Source organism: Exophiala oligosperma, assembly GCF_000835515.1.
Source record: "Exophiala oligosperma strain CBS 72588 unplaced genomic scaffold supercont1.3, whole genome shotgun sequence".
NCBI lineage: Eukaryota > Fungi > Ascomycota > Eurotiomycetes > Chaetothyriales > Herpotrichiellaceae > Exophiala > Exophiala oligosperma.
This window is the reverse complement of record NW_015622820.1, coordinates 892,142-917,197: the sequence shown is the minus strand read 5'-3', so window position 1 is coordinate 917,197 and position 25,056 is coordinate 892,142. Positions and strand designations below refer to the sequence as shown.

The following is a 25,056-nucleotide window of genomic DNA, read 5'->3' as shown; positions in this document are numbered from 1 at the left end:
ATGCCACCACCAAACGAACGTCAAATCTTGACATCTTACCTCCTCCACCCATCTCCTTTACCGACAATCCTCCCCTACGCCTCTTTTCAATCCCTTTTTCCCTCTGCAACGAGCCGCACCACCCACAAGGACATCAAACCGTTTTATCGAAACCTTCAATCCCAGCGCGATGGCACGCTAGACGATGTACGCCGCCGGATACGTGATGAATGCCGACGCAGCACGTTCCTGACGACCCGTCTCGCGAGACAGATCACCAGGGAAGAACAGTCAAACCCAACTAGCCGAAAACGTAAATGGTCAGAAACGACGACGACGACGAGAGACCAAGAATGTGACGACACCTCCAGTGTGGATTCAGATATCGAAGAAGAAAATCCACGACTTAACGACAAGGACAATTCTGACTACACAGATGTCGAGACTGACAATCAAGTCGAAGTGGATTTGGATACCCGTCTACATGGCCCCCACGGTTCGACGATCCCTTCGACCACGGCCCGACAGCACCACGGCGCGACATCTCTCCTCGACGCGATGAAGACTGCAAGTTCCGACCTTCAAGACGAGATATCGTCTCTCGAGGCCCAAATAGCCGCCGTACAGGCCCAGTGCCAGGAGAGTCTGGGTAACCTGAGTGATTTACGATACGGTCGGTTCTCGCAAACTCGCGTCAGTGCACAACAGAGTGGTGTGGATGGACGCAACGACGACGGCACGTCAATACATTCGCAGCAGCAGCAGCAGCAACAGGGCATTGAAAAGGAAGTGGTCGATGCCCTCGCAGAGTTCAGGGCACGGTTGCAGACTGTGTAAATAGAACTTGTAAAACTGTTTACATATCGAATAGTAATGACTACCAGGATGACTGAGCGAGGACGGACGATAACAATACTCTTCTCGTAAATTGATATATATTTGACCGCTTTCGTATCCACTGTCAATGTCTTCTTTGCATCCGTTTCAATTTCGTGGAAACAACTATAATGGATAATGAAAATAACTCCCCAGCTGCCTCCTTGGGTCCATCATCGTCATATTCGCATCCTGACATATCGACCATGCTGTTCACAGGGTATAGATACCCACACTCAAAATACCCATCATCATCACTCTTCGAACTTGATCCTCACCACATCATTCTTACTTTTGTCGTCTCTAACCATACAAATAAAATCAACTTGAGTATAATCCCCTACTTGTGCGCCTCAAGAACCTTATCCATCTCCTCGGGACTGCCCATAAAGATACCCGATCGGTCGTGGATGCTCGTAGGCTTGACTTCCAGCATCCTCTCCATCTTCGAGTTGACCGCCTTCCCACCTGCGTTCTCCATGACCATCGCCATGGGCGCGCATTCGTACAAGATTCTCAGCTTGCCCTTGGGACTCTTCTTGTCGGCAGGGTATGCGAAGATACCGCCGTACAGGAGCGTCCGGTATGCGTCTGCAACCATTGACCCGATGTATCGTGCCGAATAGGGCTTGCCACCTTCTTTCGCGGGATACTTTAGAGACTCAAAGTATGCTTTCGTCTTGTCGTCCCAATAAGAGCTGTTTCCTTCGTTGACCGAGTAGATTGCCCGTTTACTGGGGATGCGCATGTCGGGATGTGTGAGGATGAATTCACCCAGAGAGTTGTCCTATAGTGACCACACGGTTAGCAATGTATTCTTTGGGGGACATCGATCGCGGAAACGTACCAAGGTGAAGCCGTTGACCGTACCACCCTTCATGGTGATGACCAGTTGAGCCGAGGCACCGTACATGGTGAATCTGGGCACAGAGTATGTCAGTATTTCTTATTTTCTCAGTAAGGTGAAGAACAAAATCGTACCCAGCAGCAATCAACTCCGTTCCTGGCATCAGAAGATCCTCGGGCTTAGGCTTCTCTCCGACAACGCTGTCCGGCAGCTTCATGATACCAAAGATCGTGCCCACACTGACACCAGCGTCGAGGTTACTCGAACCGTCAATTGGGTCGCAGGCGACTACGTATCTCGCATTTGGGCTTTCGTCAAAGTATATGATATCCTCCTCCTCTTCCGAGACCAGTGCTCTGCATTTTCCGGAGCCTTTCATGGCGGCAACGAACAGATCATTTCCAATGACATCCAACTTCTTCTGGTCGTCACCGGTTGTGTTTGAAGAGCCGGCCAGACCGGTCAGGTTGATCAATGTGGCTCGACGGATGTAGTAGGAGATGGATTTGAAGGAAAACTGGAGGGCGTGGCATAGTAGTCTGCAGATATCATGTCAGTCCCATGCCTGTAGTGTACGGCGCAACCAAGGGGAGAGAGGAAGGACTTACGTAAAGTCACCAGTTGCTTCCTTGTGTTTTGATTGCTCTTCAGTCAGGAAGCGTGTGAGGGTGACAATCTCGGTGTTGATTTTCTCAGAGCCCGTGCCAGTGGTGTAGCCATTGGACTCGCCGTTACCGTTGGCAGCCATGTTGTCGGTAGAGTAGGAAGTTGGTTGAAGAGCAAAGCACGCGAGATTTTCAAATCCGGGGAAATGGAAACAACCAAGTCGACGTCACGATCGGATGAGGGTTGTGGGTAGCTGTAGGGCTTTGTACACGAGAAGCACAGGTGATATAGACACGCAAGATTGTGAGATGGCAGACAGTAGAAGAAGAAGATTGAGCGAAATGGGACAGAGTAGATTCAATTGTAATTGCCAACGAAGGATTCGAGGAATGTTTATCATTCCGAACAGCCCCATCTTTCGGGTAGTCGAGGCATTGCTTTCACACACGAGAAGGAATTGTTTCGGGAAGGGGGAGCAGGAAGGCAAAGACCAATTGTGGATGACACTCCGCATGCCAGATGCGTGATCCGAACAATCTCAGTCAGTTCGAGCTCGAGGGACGCAGTAATGGATGAGAGCAGATGAGGGGCCATGACCTCAACTGTCGCCGAGGTCACCACGCTTCCTGTTTCTCCCGATTTGCCCCCAGCATCGCTGCGTTGGAGGTGTTTGGAGGGGCAATTGGAGGGCGCTTCGGGGCATCTAAGAACGCTGAGTTTCTCCCGCAAACACCCGCATCTCTAATATCTCGGCCTTTCAACACCGAGCAACCAGAAATGCAGGCGCAGGCACGGAGTAGCACAGTCCTCCGGTACGAGGAGTATTGCTTCATCTTGGTCATCAGTTATCATCTTATTCACCAAGCCTTGCCCCTATATTGATTAAGTACCATCGTGTAAGAATCTCTCATCACTGAATCTCTTGTAAGAGTCATTTTCCACGCTGCTGCTGACGTCCAACACATACGACAACAATCTTGCAAATCCTACCCTATCCTCGCTTCTTGATCCCACTGCCCCGGACATGTACCCAGGGCGTAGCGGAAGGAAGGTCAAGCAACCAACGGTGCATGTAATCTTGTCGAAAATCCCGTCTCGCGTATCTAATACGGCACGTCCCTAGTCTCAATATACGTCTTCCGCACACATCTATGCTTCGTTGAGCTTCTCTGCTCGTTGGTAGAACTCTGGCATGGGTTCGAGCTTCTGCCTCAAAATCCACGTCTTGAAGTGCCAGACGGCATTCTTCAACTGGTAACTCATGTGCTTGCGTGTGCTAACACCGAATACTTGATCGAGTTCTTCCAGGGTGAGTGCCTACAATTCATCATTAGTACCGCCCTTAGACCCAGCCGGCCAAGTCCTGTGCGACGTACCTTGGTCTCAGGGACGAAAAGCAAAATCAAGAACCACAATATGATACACCATGCACCGTACCAGCCAAATGCACCTTGTGGCTTGAACGCGGTCAACAGATGTGGCCACGAGAAACTCAAGATGAAGTTGAAACACCATGTTGTTGCCGTGGCCCAAGACATGCCGACATCACGCACGTGGACTGGGAAGGCCTCGGCAGAGTAGGTAAACGGGACTGGCCCTTCACCAGGAGAGTAGAAGACCTCTGCGAATGATCAGCAATCTGTTTCGACTCGGATATCATTGGGAAAGACATGTTTCCTCACCGAACAGGTACATTCCGGTAGTCACCATGCCGACCTTGGCCTTTGGCGCCTGGAACCAGAAGCTGAAGCCGGTCCACAGCAGAAAGATGGCAAGGAAAGGGAAGGTAAACAGCAATAAATTTCTCCGACCCCATTTATCGATCGTGAACACGGCCGGAATGGCAAAGACCCAATTCAAGATGCCAGTGCCCATAGACGCCAATAGAGCAGAGTTGGTTGAGTATCCTGATTCGATAAAGATCTGGAATTTGTTAGCAAGTCTTTCGGGTACGATCGAAACGAGGCTCGAAAGCGTACCGTGGTGCTGTAATAAGCAATGACGTTGACGCCACAGACTGCAATCCGTCAGCAACGAGGATCGACGCAGAAAGGCACCGAGAAGAGTACTCACATTGCTGTCCAAACATGACGATCCAGCTCGCCAGAGTCGCTCGTCGATTGCGAGGCACAGTAAACAACTCGACGAATTGAGTGAACAAGTTCTTGCCTCGGTTGGCTTTTCGTTCCAACTCGACACCCACATAGGTATAGTAGGTATCTCGAGCAGCCTGAAGATCGCTGTGTCTCAAACGCTGGAAAGAACGGAAAGCCTTCTCGGGCCGTTTATGTTGAATGTACCATCTGTCATTCCATTTTAGTGACAAGCCGCAATTGCCATGGACCGCTTCTCCTTACCTTGGGCTTTCGGGACAGAAATATACCTGAGCGCACACAATGAGAGGAAGAACGACAGTGCTACCAAGCATGAGTCTCCAGCCGAGATCGGGAGCAAGTCCGCCGAAAGCGACGCCCATAATGTTCCCCAGCATGATACCTGGAACTTGGTTAGAGACGGTCTCAATGCCGACGATCGAATTGTGCGGTGGAATACTCACCAAAAGCCGTCCACATTTGCCACATCATAACCAAGGCGCCTCGAATAGGGGCCGGTGCACATTCGGCCGAATACACGGGAACGGTGGAAGATTTTGGACCAATGCCCAGACCTGACACCAAGAATCAGTAGAGTGCATGGTGATCCAGAGGTGAGGTCACCATACCGAGAACAAATCGCGCCAGGAACAGATTGACCCAGGAATTGGCAACACCTTCCCAAATGGAGGCCACCGCAGCGATGAAGCAGGATATGAAGATGGTGCCTCGACGAGCAAAAACTTTGTTGCAGGGCTCAGTCAACCAGCAACCGAGGATCGCACAGCACAGATACTAGATTTCGGCTCCGTCAGTGGATGGATCATGTCAACGAATGATGACAACTTACCGGGGCGCCAACAACAAGGCCCGTCAAGTTGTCTACCATGTCCTTTGAGAATCGATCTGTGGTAATATTGAGTTGCTTGAGATACAGTGCCTGGGCGCCGTTGTTGACCGTCTCATCCATGCCTTGCACAGCAGCGGCGAGGGAGCACATGATGACGAGCCAGTACAAGGTCAATGGTTGATTCCATCGATGAGTATGTTCCCTCAGGAGAACCTCGTGGTCCTCCGGGGTCAGTTCACTGATGGACTGAAGCGCATGAGGGTTCTGGGCGACCAATGCACCTTTTCGGAATGCGTCGACATATTCCATAAGATTGTTGTCTTTGCAGAATGTGTCAACCTCGGTCAACAGCTGTTCTTTGGGAATGTCACTCAGAGGGTTCTCGAACGCGGCACTGAGGTGCCCGGTGTCGACATCGGTAAAGCTCTTCTTGCGTGGTCGGTCAACATTTTCGACATTGGTGGTGTTTGCGCCGGTGGCCGTCCTCTCGCTAGAGTGAGAGCGCTTCTCGTTGGACTCTTGGATCTTTTCGTTATCCGCCATGATGGCCTGGCATATGCAGTCTTTTTTCGTCTGTGTCAAGTCAATGCGCCGCTGATGGACGAGAGAATTGGCGTGGAGGTATTGCTTCCTGGGTGGACACAGACACACGGGGTCTTATGGGAAGATACAAGAGATATAAGCAAAGTCAAGAGAACCAAGAACGGTCCCACGGTAATTCTTGTACGTCTTATCTCTTCACCCAACAAGTACTCATTATTGTTGCAGTCGGTTGCACGGCAAAGGGCCCTTGCCGCAGGATACCCACCCAGAATACCGCAGGAGGGACGACGACGTCATAGTTTTGATACAAGCGACTATTGTTTGGGAGGGCTAAAATGCGTTTAGTTTCTTTTTTTGGTTGTTGGTGGGAGTTTTTGAGCTATGAACATGGATGGGTCCTTGTAGCCTCGTACTTTGGTGTGTCTGTGCTGGTGGGCCGCCTTACGACTACGAGTACTCCGTACTAGTATTCGATTGTAACGGGGAGCACGAGGAGAAGGATTGCGGAGGTGGTGGGAGACACAAGCTCCATGAGACATGTTATGGAGCACGGGGAGTATATTGGAGTACTGGAGTACGTTACTCGTGCTTGCAAACAGTCGATCGAACGATGGGGGGCAAGGGATTTTCAGGTGTATTGAGCCTCTCACGGCACGGGAAGCATTTCAAAGATGGTCAGGCGGAATGTCGATCCAAGGCGACAACGTGCCATTGAAGTGTGTCGATCTTTGTGTGAGAGGACGGGAAGTATCCAAAGCACATCCCCCTTGTCTTCTACTAATAACGAGTATAGTAGTGATCAGAGGTTATTCACGGAGAATTCCTTTTGGAGGATCCGGCACGGAGTACATAACAACACTGTACTCGTACATACTATTGTACTTGTATGTAGGGCCAACGCCCTTTTTCCACCCCACCTTGTGTCAAGTCCAAAAAGGCGGGTTGAATTACGCATACTCCGTATGGAGGATGGGGAGTAGAGAGGAAGGCTATAGTTTCCGTTATCCGTACAAAAGTATCGCATACCACACAATAATTTGTGCAATAATGTATACTTGGTACCTAGGTAGCTACGAAGTAGGTACACCGGTAGTTTCAGGTACTGAGTATGAGTACGAGAACTTTTTATCGTGAAGGTGAACAGGTTTCGATCTCCATCTGTAATTTCTCTTCTGAAGACGGATATGAATATCTATGGTAATTTGGAGCGCTGAGCTATGCAGACAAGCCCGCCCCCCCGACATAACCGAGAGAGAGAGAGAGAAGGACGGCAGGTAAAGGAAACCTTTTGTCGATCATGATACTTACCAGCAAATATTACAGGTAGTGTGAAGATGCCCCAGGGTTGTAATTTTTGGGTTTCGATATACGGATATTCGATGACAAGGTATGACGTATGCACACCTACATACAGTACGAATACGGAGTACGGAGTACACACATGACTTGTCACTGCGAACAACTTCTTTCTCATTTTAGAATATTACCTTGCTTACGGGTACAGTATTTACTCTGTACGATAATAATCCAGTATTCCTCAGTTGCAAGGAATATCAATCGACTTTAATGTTCGGTTAGTCGGCAAGCATGTATATTCGTCCCACGGTTTCAAGTGCCAATTCCAGGATCCTCTTTCGAGCCAACTCGACTTTCTCGTACTCGTATTCGTTGTTTTATTATCAAAGGGGATCAGAAAACAGGTGATGGTCGTGGTCCCATGCACACACACACACACACACACACACACACACACACACGTGGTGTCGAGGTGGTAACTCGTAATACTCCGTACTCCGTGTCAGATGGTTACCTGGTTACCTAGGTACCTAGGTAGGTACGGTAGGTATCAATGTTGTAACTCGCATTGATTTCTAGATCGGGGCAAAATCTCAAAGCGGCGTACGCGAATACGACCAAAGGCATACACTTTCTTCTTACAGTATGCCACCGAGTAAAAGTAGGAGAAGGAGCCAATTCACCAAAGGACTTGTCATCATTGACCCATTACTGGTAGGCCCCATTAATCCATTCATCGTCATCATATGTATCATATCAATTGGCATCTCTCATACTTACACATGTATCCCAAATCATCCCTCCTCTTGCATGGATTCATCCCATCCACCAATACTCTCCAAAAACTCGTGCACCTGTTTCTTCTTGCCTTGCAACGCACTACCTAGCGCATCCAGCCACTGTTCCTCAATCATGCCAACTTGCTGCTTAAGCTCAGCCGTCGCCGACGCTTCTCGTTCTTCTCTTGCCAGTCTCGGGTCTGCCTTATCATCCGAGGGCCCATCATTGACAAGTTGCTCACAAGCCCTCGCGGCCTCTGCAGCACGGATTTCCGCCCCTATGAGTACCCCTTTCACCTCGTGCAGCAAACAGTGCAGGTTGATCTGAGATTCAATAAACTGGTACGTGGATTTCTCCGCGTGGTCGAGGAGAGTGTACAAGTACTGCTGAGGGTATTCGTGATACGTGGGGTTCTCCAGATACTCGGAATCCGGGATTGCGATCGGACCCAGTTGGTACATCTCGTCTGGGATCTTCTGTACCATCTCGAGTAGATTGGGCGCGATGTCCCAGAACGATGACGATTGCAATTCCACCTCTTGCCCGACGTTCTCGGCGACGAGTCGGACAAAGTTCCGATGACGGTCAAGAGACTCTTCGCAAAAAATCCTTCGACGGCCGAGGCTATCTCGCGCAAAAAAGTCCTCGGTGTCTCGAATCTTTTCCAAATTACCGGCTTGATGGTAGGGTAACAACACAATTGCCTTGTACTTGTCGTTTCGTGTGCTCAAAAGATCAAAAATTTCCTTGTGAATGGTTTCTCGAGTCTCAAACAACCACTTGAGTTGCGTGAGATATTCGAGAATTTCAGGCGTCGCATCTCCCTCTTGCTGGGGTCGGTCCAAGTTCGAAGTGTGCATTTCCGCTACAAGATTTTCCACCAAGTCATTAATGTTGTTGTTAAGTTGTGTCGCCCGCTCATTTAGCATGTCATGCATCGGATTTATGACCACGTCCTGAAGCGTATCAAACTCGGCTTGGAGGCATCCCTTCTCGGCGGCACGCTCATCTAGTCGCAAGGCGTGTTCGGCTTCTGCCGCATCTGCATAGGTAATGCTGCCCTCTTCGATTTGCTGCTGGATATTCGCTTTGAATGCTTGTCGCCCTTCTGACATTCTCCGTTGGTGTTCTGCTCGCAGTGCCTCGACGCTGAGATCATGCCGACCTCTCCGTCGCTGTATCTCACCGAGATCGCTCAATTTTCGGACGGCGTTCCGGTATGTTATCAACTTAGGATGGCTGTTATTGACAGCTGGGTGATGCCTCGGGTACGGAGGTGGAAGGGTGATGAACCTGGAGATGTCCATGGCAGTGGGCTCGTACGTATTTTCGGACGTTTTGTCAAAGGTCGGATCGATCTCATCACCTTCATAGATGCCGAATGACTCTGGGTCGGCTTTTTCTGCAGGGTACACGTCCTCACCCCTATACAGCTCGTCGAGATTGGTAGGCGTGTCAGCTTCAGATAATACCTCTTGAACCGAAAGCGCGGGTAACCCCATGTATTTGGATTCCCTCTTAGATCTCTTCATCTTTTTGGGTCCGCCCTCAACTTCTGAACCGCTTTGAGATTGCCACCAGCGACTTGCAGTTCGGCCTCGAGAGCTAGCTTCATCATTGCTCATGCTCGCTATCGGAGACAGCGCCGGGCGATATTCTTTCCACCATGATGTCTCTGGGTTTTGGCTACCAAGGAAAGCCCGATCCTTGTCAAAAGCAGAAGTCGGTGCTCCCTCAATGGCTACCTCCTGGAACATTTGCGCCTTTAAGATCGATGGATCAAAACCCCCATCCACAAATGCTGAACGATACCTTTCTCTTCGGATCTGTGACTCTGCAACGACGAAAGCCATGAAAAGTTGCAAACGCTCCAGATCTGTAGTTGCTTGGCTTTCGCGAAGGAGGAACTCCTCGTGTCGACGAGAGGCCTCCCTGGTGAATTCTTCGGTTCCACCCGGTACAATATCGCCAACTGACGAAGCATTGGAAGGGAGAGCGCTGTGGGCAGACATGGGATTTCTGTGGCTCAGGGGAGGGGTTGGGAGTGTTTTAGGGGGTAAAAGAGGCGTAAGCGGCTTGCTGGATCCTGTACGGGAACCTGTACGGGAGCCTGTATGAGAGCCTCTGCGATCTGTCGCGGGTGTAGATGGCCCCGACAGAAGGGAATCAAGTGTTGGGGACTGATCAGTACTAATCCCACCGGGACTTCTACCATCCAGCCATGGATCTGTCTCGATGGTCAGCGCACTGAAATCAGTTTGAGATCCCTCATGGAGGCTGCGTCTATGTTTTCGCCGCTCAAGAAGACCCCTGGCAGAAGATACTCGCATCGCCGCGCTTCGACTTAAGCCAGCTGTGTTGACGCTACTGCGATCCAAGTTGGAAGTCTCGATGTGGAGCGCTATTGGAGCTCGGGAATTGGATCGCGAAGTCGAGTCGTCCCTCCAATTAGCTGGCGTAGGCGGCATTGGACTCAGAACTGGAGCATGAACGGATGCTCGATGATGAGAACGAGTATTTGATCCTGATGCTTGACCCTGAGACAACATTCGCACTCCCGTTGCACTCTGTGATCTAGTGGCTGGTGGCGGGGGCCCAGGAGGTGGGCCAGGTAGAGGCATTCCGGGTTGCCAACTACGCTGTTTCGATGACGATCTTGATGTAGAGCCTCCATAGCCTTGGCTACTTGAGGTATGCGAAGAGGTTGCACCAGCAGACGCGGCTCTTCTCGAAGATGGAGGGAACGCTCCAGGAACGTTTTCGCCATCTTGTAGTATAGCAGGCAAGAAGCTTTTCTGAGCAGCGGCAGTATTGATCGAAAGACTCGCTATCGAAGCTGGCCTCGCAACAGCAACTGCGGGCGACGACCGAGCGTCAACATGGTCCATGCCCATGGTGATTCGAGCTATTCGACTATCGATGCCAGTGACTCGAGCTGCACTGCTCGAATGCTGAGTCACTTTGGGAAAACTCGAAGGGACACCGCTGCCATTGTCTAAGGAATACGGTAACTGTGTGAATGGCGATACCACACCCACAGTGCTGGCAGGTGTGCCTATCCTGGATTGATTCCCGCCGGTAAACGTTGAATCTGCAGGAGAGACGGTGGAGCTGCCACTTGTGACAACAGCCTCTCGAGCTTGCGGAGCAGTATACGGTGGTGGAGGATTTGACATGCCATCTGCAATAAAAGCGCAATCAGTCCCTGTGTTTGAATGTCATAGGTATTCAGAAGACATTGAGCACCTTCGGGTTGACCTTCCGTAGGTCGAGTTTCCACAACCATCGACGACCTCCGACTGCCCTCAACCCATTCCCTCGGATCATATGGAACATTGTAATGCGACGAGGTCGACGCTCTTCCGGCCATGGGCAACACCGTCCTTGGGCTGGGGCCGGGCGAGGACGCGTAGATGGGAGAAAATGGGCCATGCAAAGATGTCGCGGAAATCGGCGTTTGCGTGAAAATGGGACGCGAAGTAGCATTAATGGTCAATGGGGACGGGATTGCAAGACTTCTAGGTCGGGCTGGAGAGGCTGCAGACTGGCCATCCCTGGGTGGAGGAGGAGGAGGAAAGGCAACAGTACTTGGGGAGTATTGCGCCTGTTCACCGACGGACCACGGTCGACTTTTGAGGGGTCAGCTTGTGGGTGAAGCGTGTTTTCAAGAAGCCCAGACGTACATGGACATGATGGACGTTTCATACAGAAGAGCGTTCTTCGAAAGATAGCCAGTCCTACAACATTGGTGGGCTAAGCGCCGACCGGCTCCACGTCACAGTTGGGATACACCGCATGGCGTGGGCAACAGCAACCGTTTCAAAGATAGATTCGGAATGTGATATAGCAACAAGTAAAGCAGACTCGAAACGCCAAAACGCAAAGAAAGGGTAAAGTCTGGTGATGATCAAGCCAACGCTTGGTGTTTGAATCCGGGGGATTGGGAATAGCAGTGTTCTATTCTTGCCCATGAGGCGGCCGCTAGAGAAAAGCTGCCCAGCAGGGTTCTCTGGTAAACAGCCATCCTGGTTGGAGACAGAGGATCTTGCGACAACGGAGACAACGTAGATTGGATCAGGCGGGACAGAGGTGCAGGAACCCTAGAAACAATGCGGGATGGCGCTGAGTTCTGAACATGTGTTGTAAGAAAGGCCAGGCGGCTATTTGTGAAGCCATGGCCAATGAAGTCGTCGGATACTGTGATCTCGCGGTCTCGGCCAACTTGCACTGACTGGGTTGTGCTAATCCCAAAGTGTCAAAGCGCAGCCAAGACTGCGTCTCGTGCTTGTATGATCTAACCCTCGAAATCAGTTCCTAAAGAAATCTGTTGTATTTATTTTTGCAGGGACAAAAAAATCTAGTTGAGTCAAGTCGTGTGTCCACAAGCTTTAGACGACACGCTTTCGTACTTGTGGCTATCATTTACATTACTCGTTCTTGGTTAATGTCACCGAGGTACAATTTCTTTGTCGACAGGGAGATGTTCTTGTCGAATATCCTTCTGGAGAGCCATGTCGAGATTCAGGGAGTTCCCATGCTTGATACGCGGCTAACCCGGTAGATTCGCCAATATCCTTCTCATACGATCGAATCCTACATGGCAAAAGGAATAGATCATGCAAGAGGTGGTAGAGACCATGCGGCACCATGCTGAAAAACATCCATGGTCACACCTTTGAGCGGTGGCAGGAGCCAGACTATCGAGGTGAGTCCGCAACATATCCTTCTCAGCACTGTGATGAATCTGCATACCGTAACAAACTAGAGTCTTTGACCCTTCGGGGAATGAAACTCAAATCGCATTGCACGTCAGTCTGATCAATCGAGTGTCTTCCACCACGCTGCATCCTACCTTCCTGTCCTGAAGCTGACTTCAAACGATAGTACTCTCCTGCGTTTTCTCAAACCTCGGGTGCTCTCGCCCTCCGACTCTGGTATGTGCCTTCCTTCCTTCCTTTGCTTCCTCGCCCACTCTCATGATGATTTTTTTTGAAAATATACGCTGGAAATTACCGGCTGAGGCTTTCGAGCCGTAGAAGATATCAAATGGCTATTCCTGATCGAGCATGTTCCACTTTGCATTCATTTTCACGGCTACTGTGTACAGCTGGCTGACGTTCAACAAAGCACCAACAGGTCTTTAAGATGGTATGGCTACCTTTTCGATCTCTCCTCCTGCGATCATTTGATGAATGGCACTGGGCGCCGACAGTCAACATATGACTGGTCTTGATGGAAATGCCTTATTGCGGCAGGCCTAGAAAACCTCGCCCACTGATTTCGGCACTTTTCTTCTGCTCTTTTGGATTCTTCTTGAAGTTCCCAGCTAAGAGACGTTATAGGCGGCCAAGTCGTTCAATACTTGTCAGGGGTAAGTTGTCAATTTCTTCCTCTTATTGCAACCTTTTCCATGATGAACTCTTCTAGATGACGAGTCTTATTCAGTCAACTGATGCAGACAAACACAAACTACCATTCATGCATTTCCTGAAACTACTCTCCTGCATTCATGTACATCGGTCGTTATCGCTGAACTTTACTGACCGGAACACCAGGTTTCGTGCTCACATCTCTTGTATGTGAAAAGTCCCTTGCTCGATCCCTCTGCAACATGATGAACAGACACATCCACAAAGACAAGCATATGTCCAAGTCGACGTTAGTTGACCAAGACGAGACTGTCATGCCTGATTTGCTGTTGAAATTTTCTTCGCGTCCAACAAACGCCTCAGACCTGGCACTAATACTGAATTTCCAGGTCCTTGTAGATATCAATGACATTTCGTGTAAGTCGCCCTTTCCTTCCTGTTATATTGCACATTCACATGATGATTTACTCTATTTTATCACGACGGTCAACGTAGCCAATGCATTGACGACCACAGCCTTTGACAGGGCTTAGATCTGAAAACCCCTCTGTTATTGAAAATCGTCATTGTTCGCTATTTGTCTGAAGCTGACCAAATGTTAACAGTGCTGTTCAAGAGAAGATTTGCCTTGCGATAGACCTAAAGTTGCAATACAGACTAGCAAAATTATTGATAATCTTTGTTGCATTTGTTCCATGACATCTTCACTTGTGCTTATTGTCACCTGGAACTTCACTGTCTTTCTGCCTCACGTCCAGATTACTTTGTTTTCATAATGTGCTTCACCTCGTTTCGTAATGACGCCGCTTTTTCACCGTTGTCTCACTCACCAACCCGTTCTCAGCACGCTTACCCATTCCCAACTTCGATATATCGCTGCTTTAGCATCCTCTCACACCCATCCCCATGTTGCCGAAGTTCACCCACACACATGGCTTCTCTAACTCCTCACGAGGACGAGAGTCGTGCCAGGACTCCTGAAGAGGACGAATGCGGGTTTTACTCAAAGAAACGATATGCCTATATCCTCGATCTCTTCCGCGAAGGTCAAGATCGAGACCTAGCCCTCAAGGCACCCAAAACCCCGTTTTCTACTTCGACCTATGACCTCCGTCGAAGAGTGTTTACCTATGCCCACTTTGCAGGTAGTTGCGATGACAAGAGCTCGTCTGAGGAAGAATATGACCCTGCCACCGAAAATCGCCGCAGACCAACAAAAAATACCGGTCGCCCTAGCGGAAGTCAGCGCAGTCCACGTGTCAGAACTCATGATGAAGCCGGAATCGCTGGCGATGCCGGTGGTCTTTCGAAGCGGCAGAAGATAGTCCCACTGAAGTTCCGTGCTGAGAGCTCCAAGGAATTTCTAAGAAACTTACGATCTCAACAGATTCCCTCAGGCAGATCTAAAAATTCGTGCCAGATTGACGACATTGGTCATCTTGTCACCCCCCAGGCGCCACATGATCAACTTACTGGACTTCGGGTTGAACCGCAAGACTCGTATCTTTGGAAGCTCGATGAAGAATCTGCTGGAATTGACAATGCCAACGGCAGAGCACTACGCAGCAGAACGATTCCAGATCAAGAGATCGAGCACGAGAAGGGAGCAAATTGTGCTAGCTGCATTGCTGCAAAGAAAAAGTGTACCCTGAAGACCGGCCATCCCTGTGCACGCTTCCAAAACCAGAATGTGGAGTGTGTCAAGTGGACAGGCAATTTGGGTGTCGAGCCTAGCCCGACCATTGAGGCTGAATTTACAGCACCGCGGATGGTCGAGGCCGCTAGCCTGAGCAGTCAGACTTCAACTAGCATACCGATAGTGGCAGACGACACTATGCAAATCGATACCGAACTACTTATTCCACCCCGACGATCATCAGTCCTAGATTCGCCGCAGGCTGAACCATCAGCACCACTGAACATCGAGAGCTCTTCAGGTGCCTCGCGCCTCCCAACAGGCACGTCGGTCAATCCTGTCGTACTCGATTCACCACCAGATTCGCCGATTCTGTCAGCAAGCAGGGACTCAGTGAGAGATCTCGTTACATACTGGGCTCACCCTATGAACTTCAAGCATGCCAAGAGCGCTGGACCATGCGATTTCTGCAATGATTTCAGATTTGGAATATTTGGCCATGGTCGCATCACGGCTGAGGTCGTTCAATATCCAGGGTCTACTGAACTCGAAGAGACAGGCAACGGTCACCGTTCCAATGGCAAGGATGCCACTCGCATGTGCGTCATCTGTGCTTTACAACGCATCCACATCTCAAGATGCACAGTTCACGACTTCAGAACCCTCAGAATACAGCCAGATGCGCACCCACCTACACTTTACTTGCAGCAGCTACACGCAGAAGTGCGAGATCCACCAATTGCAAATACTGCCTATTTGACCTGCAAATTATGCCCTGGGCTCGCAGTCTGGCGCTGTTGTGTCGACAAGGAGTATGATTTGGTAGGCAAGCCGCTTGTTGACGGTCAGGGTCGAGGCAAAGGCTGTGGACTTAGACTATGCAACGCATGTAAAGTTCTAGTTCAAGGTTTCGGTGGTGTTTTAGAGAAAGAAAGGATCATGACTGCTTACGGCCAGGGAGTTCGAGCTGATGTTGAATTCTTGTTCAAAGATAGTCTTCTCCACCAAGCATATTGTAAGTCTCATACATCTTGTTTCGAACTCCTTGACTGACTTTGAGCAGTTCCTCCGAGAAACTGACTGCCTGACTTCAAAAGCCAGACCAAGCGGCCTTGGTATATTGCGTGGAGTGAACAAAAGATATTTTGGCTTAGATGATCGCTTGGATTGAATGAACGATACTTTGGCTTGGAATGAAGATCGACTTAGTTTGAAGAGAGCTCACGTGGATCAGGAAAAGATGAAAGATGGAATCGCCACAGCAACCGCAAGAGAAAGTCTATCATGACACGTTGAGAAGCTCATATGACCAGGAGAACGAGGGTCTTGGATTTCTAGATTGGTACCACGAAAGGAAAAGGAAGTGTTTTAATGACATGAGCCAGACTCGAAAAATCCCATGATGTCGGGCGATACCAGCTCTGCTCGCACGAATAGGAGGTAGAGAAATCAATGACACCCAAGATCCATATTATCAAGAGGCTTTCTTTAGCAATGAAGACGACCGTAGGGGTAGAACTTTGCGTGGTGTTGTAATCAAAATTGCTCGGAAGTGAATGATAAGCCATTGACCGCGATAAGAAATCTCGGGGTCTTTTTTTCAGCTGACTTCATTTCTAGCGGTGACGGGATCAAGATCATAGACGATCAATTGTCAGAATCTAATGCTCTATATGTCCAGGCAGGAGGGTTCCGACTTGAAAAAACCATTCACGCTTGTTATATGCACTTGAAAGGGAACTGCAAACGAAGTAAGCAGTCAGTCACACTTGCTCAGTCACTTACACCTGCTGCCACTTCCGCTCCTCCACGCATCGGTCCTAAACAACATACAAATCAGCTAGTTACCTTGCTGCCACAATAGCAACCTGGTTGGAAACTCGCCGAAACCACGACTCTGATTCTCTAGGAGGAATCGGGCGATTTCCTCTTTCACGGCGCTGGTGCAGCCATATCCTCGCGAAATACCCAGCACTACGAGCTGCGAGATACGGAATTCCGAAGACTCCAGACGCAGACTCTTCCCTCCGGCGTTCAACAATCTTGACTATGAGTTTTGTTCAATCCAGCCCCATTGCCATGATGAGTAGGAGTTCAATGAACAGGTTACTACAGTCACCGGACGTAAGTACAGCATTCTCTGTCATGCTGCATTGTTTGTCGTTTCTCAGCTTCTGGGCGTACGGAGAGCCATGACATGTCGAATATTTTCATTGGATACCGCCATGTTTTGCCTGTCACATGAGTGCACCGGGATATTGTTATTATTATTATTATTATTATTATGAAGGAGTGATGTGATTCATTCCGGAGGCAAAATTCCATCGGACTTGATGTGCCCCTCGGTGGCCCCCATATTGCCCTGTGCCTTGTTTCCGTTTGATTCCCGCCCGCCCATCAGCCGAGGCAATCATCGTCTCCGGGGAAGAAGCGCCCAGGCAATATTCGATACTAGCCAGTCGAACCCAAACTGTCTACATGAGCAAAGGCGGACGGCTTCACACGCTCGCACGATACTCCTACAAGAACATCTGTTCCATTGCTCAACGAGATCCTTCTACAAAATTTTCTTTGTCCCTTGACACAGACCGCGCGACTACTGGTGGAGAAACCCAGATCTGCATGTGGGACAGAAGATTCCTCAATTCTCCGAAGAGGAAAAAAGCCAGCGGACAGACCTGCAAAATTGTGTCGAAATCAAAGCCTGGGTCTTCGTGTCTGTTATACACGGCGTCCGTCCCCGACGTCAACCGATCCAAGCCATCTCCCCAGTGCAGACAAGGCGGAGCGGACGTGGTCTGATGAGTGATTGATTTTTGCAACCTTCTCCGACGACTTGTTGCTCTAGGCGTCTCTTTGCCCCCCTCCGACTCCCTCTTGCCAACTTGTGCGGGCAACTATCGGCATTTCACGAACAACACTTCCGCTATTCTACTACCCCAGAAAATACGAACGCACCTGTTTGTTTTCCAGAAGTCGATACGTGCAAACGGGTCATTGGGTCTAATCTTCACGGCTTTGTTTGCTCGTAATGGGTCAAAACGTGAGGCCACCTCTTTTCTCTTACTGAACTCCACAATCGAAGCCTCGTGGTCAATTCGATCGGACAGGTCAACCACTATTGCCCGACGTCCAGTGGTGGCCACCGTCTAGAACGAGCCCTAAAGTGCACCGAATTCTGTTGATAGTATTCAGTTCTCCTAACGATGTCTATTTCTCCGCCAAGCAGTGACCGTGTATGCAATCTGTGATAGCTGCTTTCTGTTATTTACGCTGCTCAAAGGCCCACATGCTAACTGTGCGAGCAGTCAGATGTCACCCAGATTGTGGTGGTTATGGTTGGCTTGCCGGCCCGGGGAAAGAGCCTCATAGCGGGTAAAGGTATGATATTGAATCAAACATTTGTATAATTGGCCATGGATCTAACTGGTCTTCCAGTCAAGCGTTATCTACGGTGGACGTCCGTGAAAGCGGAGGTGTTCAACGTTGGCAAATATCGCCGGACGGACAATCCACATCCAGACGCCAAGTTTTTCGACGTCAACAACCCGGAAGGCGAGAAGGCGAGAAAAGCTGCGGCCGAAGCTGCAGTCGCCGACATGCTCAAATGGTTCCAGGACAAGGATAACAAGGTCGCAATTCTCGACGCCACTAACTCGACAAAATCTCGACGGAAATGGATCCACGATAAAATCATGGAGGCGAATCTCCTTCACCTCTTCGTGGAAAGCAAGTGTGATGATGAAGAATTGATCATGTCCAACATACTTGAAGTCAAGACTTCCTCGCCAGATTACATCGGTCAGGATCCTGAAGCCGCGGCCAAAGACTTCCGAGATCGCATTCGAAATTACGAAAAGGTGTATCAGACTATTGACGAATCAGAGAAGCAACTGACCTATGTCAAGATCATTAACATTGGGTATGTTTTGCTTCCCGTGAATTATGGATTCGCTTGTACCTTCTAACCCATTTACCAACAGTGCTCGTGTGGTTATCAACCTCATCCAAGACTACCTCCAGTCACGCCTAGTCTACTATCTTACCAATCTACATATCAAGCCTCGCAGTATCTGGCTTTCTCGGCACGGTGAGTCCGAATTCAATCTCGAAGGCAAGATTGGTGGAGATGCCAACTTGTCCGAGCGTGGCGAGCGCTACGCCAAACTTCTGCCTGAACTTGTCAAACGTTCAGGGTTACCAAAAGATGCACCACTTACGATCTGGACGTCGACGTTAAAACGAACCAGTCAGACAGCTCAACATCTCCAAAAGGAATTGGGCTGGGAGAAGTTGCAATGGAAAGCTCTCGATGAACTCGATAGCGGTGTTTGTGATGGGATGACTGTATGATCTTGGTGGATACTTAGTAATCGTGCTATGAAGCTAACTTCGGACGATACAGTATCAAGAAATTGCGGAAAAGTACCCCGAAGACTTCCAAGCTCGCGATGATGACAAGTACAACTATCGGTATCGTGGTGGTGAGTCCTACCGCGATGTCGTGATCCGGTTAGAGCCTATCATCATGGAACTCGAGCGCAGCGAAAACATCATTATCATCACACACCAGGCAATCGTGCGGTGCATATTTGCCTACTTCATGGAAATACCACAAGAAAAGTCGCCGTGGATGGAGGTGCCGCTCCACACACTAATGAAACTGACACCCAAAGCATACGGAACGGAAGTTGAGCGATTCAAGGCCGATATCCCTGCGGTCAGCACCTGGAGGCCCAAGGGCAGTACGGCGAAACATCACGATAGCATCAGTGAAGGGATGCCAGAGAGCGTGGTCGGTGAACCGTCGAAAGTGGGAATTCAGAAGGCGACCAATGTCAATGAGAAAGCGATGGGAGAAGTGCCGACAATTGAGATGGTTGGACTGCCTTTGCCATAGGAGAGTCGGGAGAGAGATGGAACGAATTCTGAACGAAATGAGTTTTTCATGATGAAACTACGACTATAGGGGGAGGCGTCGCACTGACATAAACGGGATTTGAGCAATTAGGTTTGGTCTGCTGTAGGGCAAAGGATACCTTGAATGTGAGAAATCAGAAAGGCGCCGGTATCGTGGGTTGGGTCAAGTGAACAACACATGGACACTGGTGTCCTGCTTTCAATGGCGAAGAGAAGAGCCTTGGGCATTTTCAACTCACGTTTGCTTGCTGTGTTTACATTGCATTCGACATAACAAAGTTTAGGTTGTACAGTTACATTCGCAAGATGGGCACGAAAACGAAGACTCCGGAAGGAAAGAAAAAGGAGGAGCAGGACAAGTAATGTGCAGTCAGAATACAATCTCTATCGTCACTCATCACTCTCTGTACTTGGCCAGTTTACCCTCCGTCCACTCGAGCGCTTCCACCAAAAGTCTCTTCTCCCCTAATCGGACGTCGATGGCCATCCTCGCTCGACCCGTCGTGGTTTTGTCTAGTAGCAGGAGGTTCTCATCGTCTTGTATGGTGGTCGGGTACTGGTCCAGACGTCGACGGACGACGAGTGACAGAATTTCTAGTGTTGTAGTCTTGATCTTTTTCACCTCTTCGTTCTTGTTGGACTTGGATTTGGCGGGTTTGTTTTTGGACTGGGTTTGGGTCGGATCGGACGCAGACAAAACCATTGTGACGACATGACGGACCACGTCGACCAATTCCTCGGGGAAAGAAATGAATTTGGCGTCGACGGGACACAGTCCTTGATCGTCTGGATCTCCAGAATCACGTTCCAGAATGAATCCTGCATTCGCGGTGGGGTCGACGTCGGCCTCGTTGTCTTTTGTGTTGTCGAAATTGTTCATGTCCAAACCCAATTCAAAACGAAAATCCGAATCTCGTTCGATCTCGGTCAAGATTTTTTTCACCATCGTCGGTCCCTTTTGAGATGGCAAGGAAGACCACTTGTAATCGGAAACAATGACAGTCTTGACCAAAGACCAAGGGACTTCGACAACATCGTACCTCGAGTGTTTGGGTGTCGTGTACCCGTACCTGCGCAAAAGTTCTCCGTTTGGTAGAGGGCCATAGTAATTCAACACTTCTTGACCGGCCTTGATCTCGCGCAGGGAAGTCATGGTCAGGCTGTCGTCGCCGTGGGATAAGTGGGCGTTGAATTCGGCGTCGGCGTTTAGCACGTCCGCCATCGGTACCATGCCCATCGTGCTCTTTGTATGTGCGCTCGTATTTGAGGAGCCGTTGTGATCGCCACGGTCTTCGATCCATCCGTCGTCGTCGTTCTCCCCCATTTCGGTATCTTCCTCGGAACCAGAATCAGAGTCCTGGTCAGGTTGAAGGTCAAATGCATATGACATGATCAGAGACCCTATGATGTGACACCTTTCGAGTAGAGCAGTGTCACTCAGTTCTGTCGTGCCAGAGTCTGGGTCTGAATAAAAAAGGTCGGAGTGACGTTTCACGACCGGGAGGATACGTTCCGTAAACATACGAGTGGCAGACTCTTTGCCGATTTTGGAAGGAATGGCTGACCCCGACAGACCCAAAAGGTCGCGGTCGTCCCAGAACATGAGTGTGTTGAAGGATTCGGAACGTTGTGGGAGGATGGACAAATAAGGAAACCATTTCGATGTCTTGTGGTGAAGGGATTCGTAGAGTAGGATCAGTATCAGGTTCAACCACGAGTCGGGGACTGATTCTTCAAAGTCGTCATCATCGTCGAGGTCGATATCAATGTCACCGCTCGTGGTTGTCGTTCTTGTCGTCTCCTCTTTGGAAAAAATGCCAGGTAATTTCTTTGCCAACGTCGAAGTCTCCTCACTTATGATGATACTTCTGGGAATCGTAAAGAGTTCGGTGTCCGGTGCAATGTCTTGGGTTGCTATGATTCCCCTTCCTGCGCTTCGGTCTCTTAAATCGACGATTCGCAACGACGGGTGGAATTGTGTGCCCGGTTGAGCTTTGAACCAGTCTAAAAAGGCGGTGGATTGGGTGTCGAAGTCGGATGATGAATCCATTTGGTTTTCTTTGTCCCCTTTCTATTTCTTTCCTTTTCTTTCCTTTGTTGTTTTACAAGTTGGGAAGCTTTTCTTTATTTCTCTTTTTTTTCTTGAGTTGTGTTTTCAAAACGGAGCCATGTGATGGGTGGGAATGTGTAACGTGGCAGGTGATTGATTTTAAACCTTTTGAAATATTCGTAACCAAGAAAATTCTCTAATCAACATTTCCCGACTATTGGTGTCGTCAACATTTGAAACATTTCTCGCATCAACCTGTTTTAGTCCATCGTGACTTGAGATTGATTCGGTACTGTCTTATCCTCCCCTCTACTCTGGATTCCTTTGAGGTCAAGTACAAATAACATATCATGGCCGGATGTACTCTACAATCCCAACGAAGCTTGTAGGGAAGGCGGTGAACCCTTCAATGCCAAGAATTGCTATGGCTTGGTTCACTACGACAATAAGATATCCCCTGATGTACCAAAGCCATAGTTGGGATTCGACTAGAGGTTCTGTCACCACAGCCTGAGGCGGGACCTTTTCCCATCCTGACCCTCGAGTCGAAGGGTTTCGTCCGGTTGGGAGGATTGACTCCTTAAGGACCTCAAGAGCCGCCTGCCTGACGTACTAACCATCAAATAACACATATCATTTCGAAGAGTAAGCACAATTCACCACCACCCACGATCCATAGAGAACAAAAACTTTGGTCGTCTTCACTCAGGCTGCATCAAGCTCATCTTCCCATGGTACTCCCTCGAGGGAGCCAAAGGATCTCGCCTTCATCGCCGCGGCCTTGGACGCCCAAGTCACAGCTCGAGCGATGTCAAACCCTCCTCCCGGGGAGAACTTCTGCCGGATGTACTGGACCGCATACGCCCCGACGAAGACACCACCACAACCCGTTGTGTCGACGACATTTTGGACTTCTACCGCTTCATAATCAAATATGTGTGCTTTGCCGTCCGGCCCTCTCGAACCCACAACCCCTCCATGGCCGCCCATTGTGACAACGACGTACTTCATGCCAAATTCCAGTAAGGACTTGCACAATTCTTTCCCCCTCCCGACTTCCGCTTCTCTGTTTTCATCTTGTTATGGTCGTTGGCGTGACATATTGCTGGCGATTTGGCGTCGCTCCACGAGAGCTTCGGCTTCCAGCTTGTTTACGATGAGGTGTTCCACACTCCAAAGAATATCCAGCGGAAAATCGTCCACTACGGGGGCCGCATTCAGCAAAACCGGGATTCTCTTCTCAGCGGCGTTCTTGACAAGGTCTTCAACGGTTTGAACAGGGATTTCCATCTGCAGAATGAGGAGATGCGGCGAACCCTCAGGAAGATCTACATGAATTCGGTCCGACGAAAGCCTGTAATTGGCACCAGGATGGACCAGCACATTGTTCTCGCCGTTCTTGTCTAGAGCAATGCTTGCTGTCCCAGTAGTCTCCTCTCGGCATCGAAGAATATGTTCAATGTCCACCCTGTTAGCAGCTCGAGTGTCCATGATCCGGGCTCCCTGCAGGTCCTCTCCCACAACCCCAATCATGATGACTTTAATGCTGAAGGGTTTCAGATCCTGGCTACTAGACCTTCGCCCACCAGGGCCCTTATTGGAGTTGGATCTCAGTAAGAAAGGAGCGGTGCCGCCAGGCTTTGCATATGAGAGCCTTGCGCAGGCTATAGCTTGGATGGCGCCTTTCCCTCCCGGAGTCTGCCTGTACTCGCCAATCATCAAGGTCTCCGATGGTCGCGGCAGACGAGATACAATCCAGATACGGTCATAGTTCAAAGAACCGATGACCGAAATCCGCAATGTCTTTGCGTACAGCGAGATTTGCTGGTTCATGGAGCCCAGTTCGCCCGGACCCAACTCTGCGCTCGAACGATTTGCCTCCGTGCTGACAGAGGGTGACGAGTTAGATGCCATTGGTAGTAAATGGGAAGCTTCTTTTTCCGGGTGCTGAAATGAGCTCAGTGGCGACACCATGGTTCTTATTGATCTGGATATGAGACTGACTTTTCAGCAAGCTGACAGGCTGCGAGCAAATCTCCATCCTTGCTACCAAAAGGCAACGACTACCAAGTGGGTATACAGGCAAACTGAAGTTCGAGCGAATGAGATTTGCGCCTATATGACCAGGAATAGCAGCTTTCTCGTTAGCTTCTTAGATGCCGGGCGCTGAGACAAGTGGCATTCTCGTATTGGGTTGGGAGCATGCAAGCTGAATCTTGGAACAAGCCTTGGACTTCTGGCTCAAGAGAACATTCATCATGTGCCAATGCATTGCCTTGCTTTGCCCCGGAACACTCGTCACTAATCATGTTGTGTAGCATGAGAATTCAACGCTTGTTGGTTGGCACGATACAAGCCAATGCAACACGGCCTGAGAGGTACCTTCTCCATTGAAGTTGGCGCGAGCAGGGTGTTTGACGATAATCAGTATCAAAACACCTTCCCGTCCTTCCTGCTGTGGGAGTACCTGGCTATGAGTACCGAACGTCTTCCAGCTTTGGAACTGGCGAGATGAGCACCCATTCCGGTGACGAATGTACCTCGTTGGGCTTTGCTGTCTTGAATGACTTCTCTGAACGTAGGTTAAGAAAGGCGTCAATCAAGGGTTCGAACAGCCCATCCGCGCCCAGAGCCAGGCAAGACGATCTTGACGTGCGAATGGAAGTGCTCCTGCAGAGCCCGACAACAGACCCTAACCAGCTCTCTACCATCAATACCTGGCTGCTTAACGGCTTGAAAGCTCGCCAGAAAGGTGGACAGGCCGAATCTCGATCCGATGATCGACTCGTCTATGAGCTCTCGATCCCGCATCCTGGAAGCAGCTGGGAAGTGAGGCCCCAGAGACGGTGCGAAGCGGTCGTGTCGAGTTCACGGGCCCCGTCAGACGCTCAGAACCGGAAGGTGCAGTCTTTCTGGTCTCTCGACAAATCGAAGAACTTGTCAAGAGTTTGAACAACACCGAGCAACTCAATGACAATCTGACACGCAATGGGCGCTATTCCAAGGTTTCGGTGCTGCCGATCATGTTCGAAACAGTGGAACCTAAACTTGAACTTGAAGATGACCTCAATGGGCTCAAGGAATGTTTCGTGGAACACTTCAACTTTCATGTCTACGAGATCTTCAAGATCCCAGAGACGACGAACGCCCAGTACAAACTGTAAAAGAAGATTGAGGAACTCATACACGCGCATGGAAAGAAGGACGAGCT

At 49.7% G+C, this 25,056-nt stretch overlaps 8 protein-coding genes across 8 annotated transcripts; 4 read left to right on the top strand and 4 right to left on the bottom strand.

Annotated features, from left to right (window-relative positions):
• PV06_03146 (uncharacterized protein) lies at window positions 1-816 on the top strand (the record flags this gene model as incomplete). Its single annotated transcript, XM_016403904.1, has 1 exon — window positions 1-816. One exon carries the CDS (start codon window positions 1-3, stop codon window positions 814-816), a length of 816 nt encoding a protein of 271 aa, XP_016264909.1.
• A 70-nt stretch (window positions 817-886) lies between these two features.
• PV06_03145 (uncharacterized protein) lies at window positions 887-2,832 on the bottom strand. Its single transcript, XM_016403903.1, has 4 exons — window positions 2,311-2,832; window positions 1,837-2,241; window positions 1,703-1,775; window positions 887-1,642 (listed from the first exon to the last, which is right to left on the bottom strand). The coding sequence occupies exons 1-4, from the start codon at window positions 2,448-2,450 to the stop codon at window positions 1,196-1,198; spliced, it is 1,065 nt and encodes a 354-aa protein (XP_016264908.1). The 5' UTR covers window positions 2,451-2,832; the 3' UTR covers window positions 887-1,195.
• Window positions 2,833-3,457: 625 nt separating this feature from the next.
• PV06_03144 (uncharacterized protein) lies at window positions 3,458-5,794 on the bottom strand (the record flags this gene model as incomplete). The annotated part of the gene is made up of 9 exons (XM_016403902.1): window positions 3,458-3,625; window positions 3,685-3,929; window positions 3,991-4,231; window positions 4,288-4,325; window positions 4,382-4,611; window positions 4,666-4,804; window positions 4,866-4,976; window positions 5,031-5,196; window positions 5,252-5,794. The coding sequence occupies 9 exons, from the start codon at window positions 5,792-5,794 to the stop codon at window positions 3,458-3,460; spliced, it is 1,881 nt and encodes a 626-aa protein (XP_016264907.1).
• A 1,994-nt stretch (window positions 5,795-7,788) lies between these two features.
• On the bottom strand, window positions 7,789-11,240 carry PV06_03143 (uncharacterized protein; the record flags this gene model as incomplete). The annotated part of the gene is made up of 2 exons (XM_016403901.1): window positions 7,789-11,051; window positions 11,117-11,240. The coding sequence occupies 2 exons, from the start codon at window positions 11,238-11,240 to the stop codon at window positions 7,885-7,887; spliced, it is 3,291 nt and encodes a 1,096-aa protein (XP_016264906.1). The 3' UTR covers window positions 7,789-7,884.
• Window positions 11,241-14,170: 2,930 nt separating this feature from the next.
• PV06_03142 (uncharacterized protein) lies at window positions 14,171-16,110 on the top strand (the record flags this gene model as incomplete). Its single annotated transcript, XM_016403900.1, has 2 exons — window positions 14,171-15,890; window positions 15,939-16,110. The coding sequence occupies 2 exons, from the start codon at window positions 14,171-14,173 to the stop codon at window positions 15,953-15,955; spliced, it is 1,737 nt and encodes a 578-aa protein (XP_016264905.1). The 3' UTR covers window positions 15,956-16,110.
• Window positions 16,111-17,639: 1,529 nt separating this feature from the next.
• PV06_03141 (uncharacterized protein) lies at window positions 17,640-20,182 on the top strand. Its single transcript, XM_016403899.1, has 5 exons — window positions 17,640-17,918; window positions 18,184-18,256; window positions 18,314-18,797; window positions 18,859-19,222; window positions 19,281-20,182. Exons 1-5 carry the CDS (start codon window positions 17,907-17,909, stop codon window positions 19,773-19,775), a joined length of 1,428 nt encoding a protein of 475 aa, XP_016264904.1. The 5' UTR covers window positions 17,640-17,906; the 3' UTR covers window positions 19,776-20,182.
• Window positions 20,148-21,963, bottom strand: PV06_03140 (uncharacterized protein). Its single transcript, XM_016403898.1, has one exon. The coding sequence runs from the start codon at window positions 21,843-21,845 to the stop codon at window positions 20,193-20,195; it is 1,653 nt and encodes a 550-aa protein (XP_016264903.1). The 5' UTR covers window positions 21,846-21,963; the 3' UTR covers window positions 20,148-20,192.
• A 2,393-nt stretch (window positions 21,964-24,356) lies between these two features.
• PV06_03139 (uncharacterized protein) lies at window positions 24,357-25,009 on the top strand (the record flags this gene model as incomplete). Its single annotated transcript, XM_016403897.1, has 2 exons — window positions 24,357-24,691; window positions 24,730-25,009. The coding sequence occupies 2 exons, from the start codon at window positions 24,357-24,359 to the stop codon at window positions 25,007-25,009; spliced, it is 615 nt and encodes a 204-aa protein (XP_016264902.1).
• Between the last annotated feature and the right edge of the window lie 47 nt (window positions 25,010-25,056).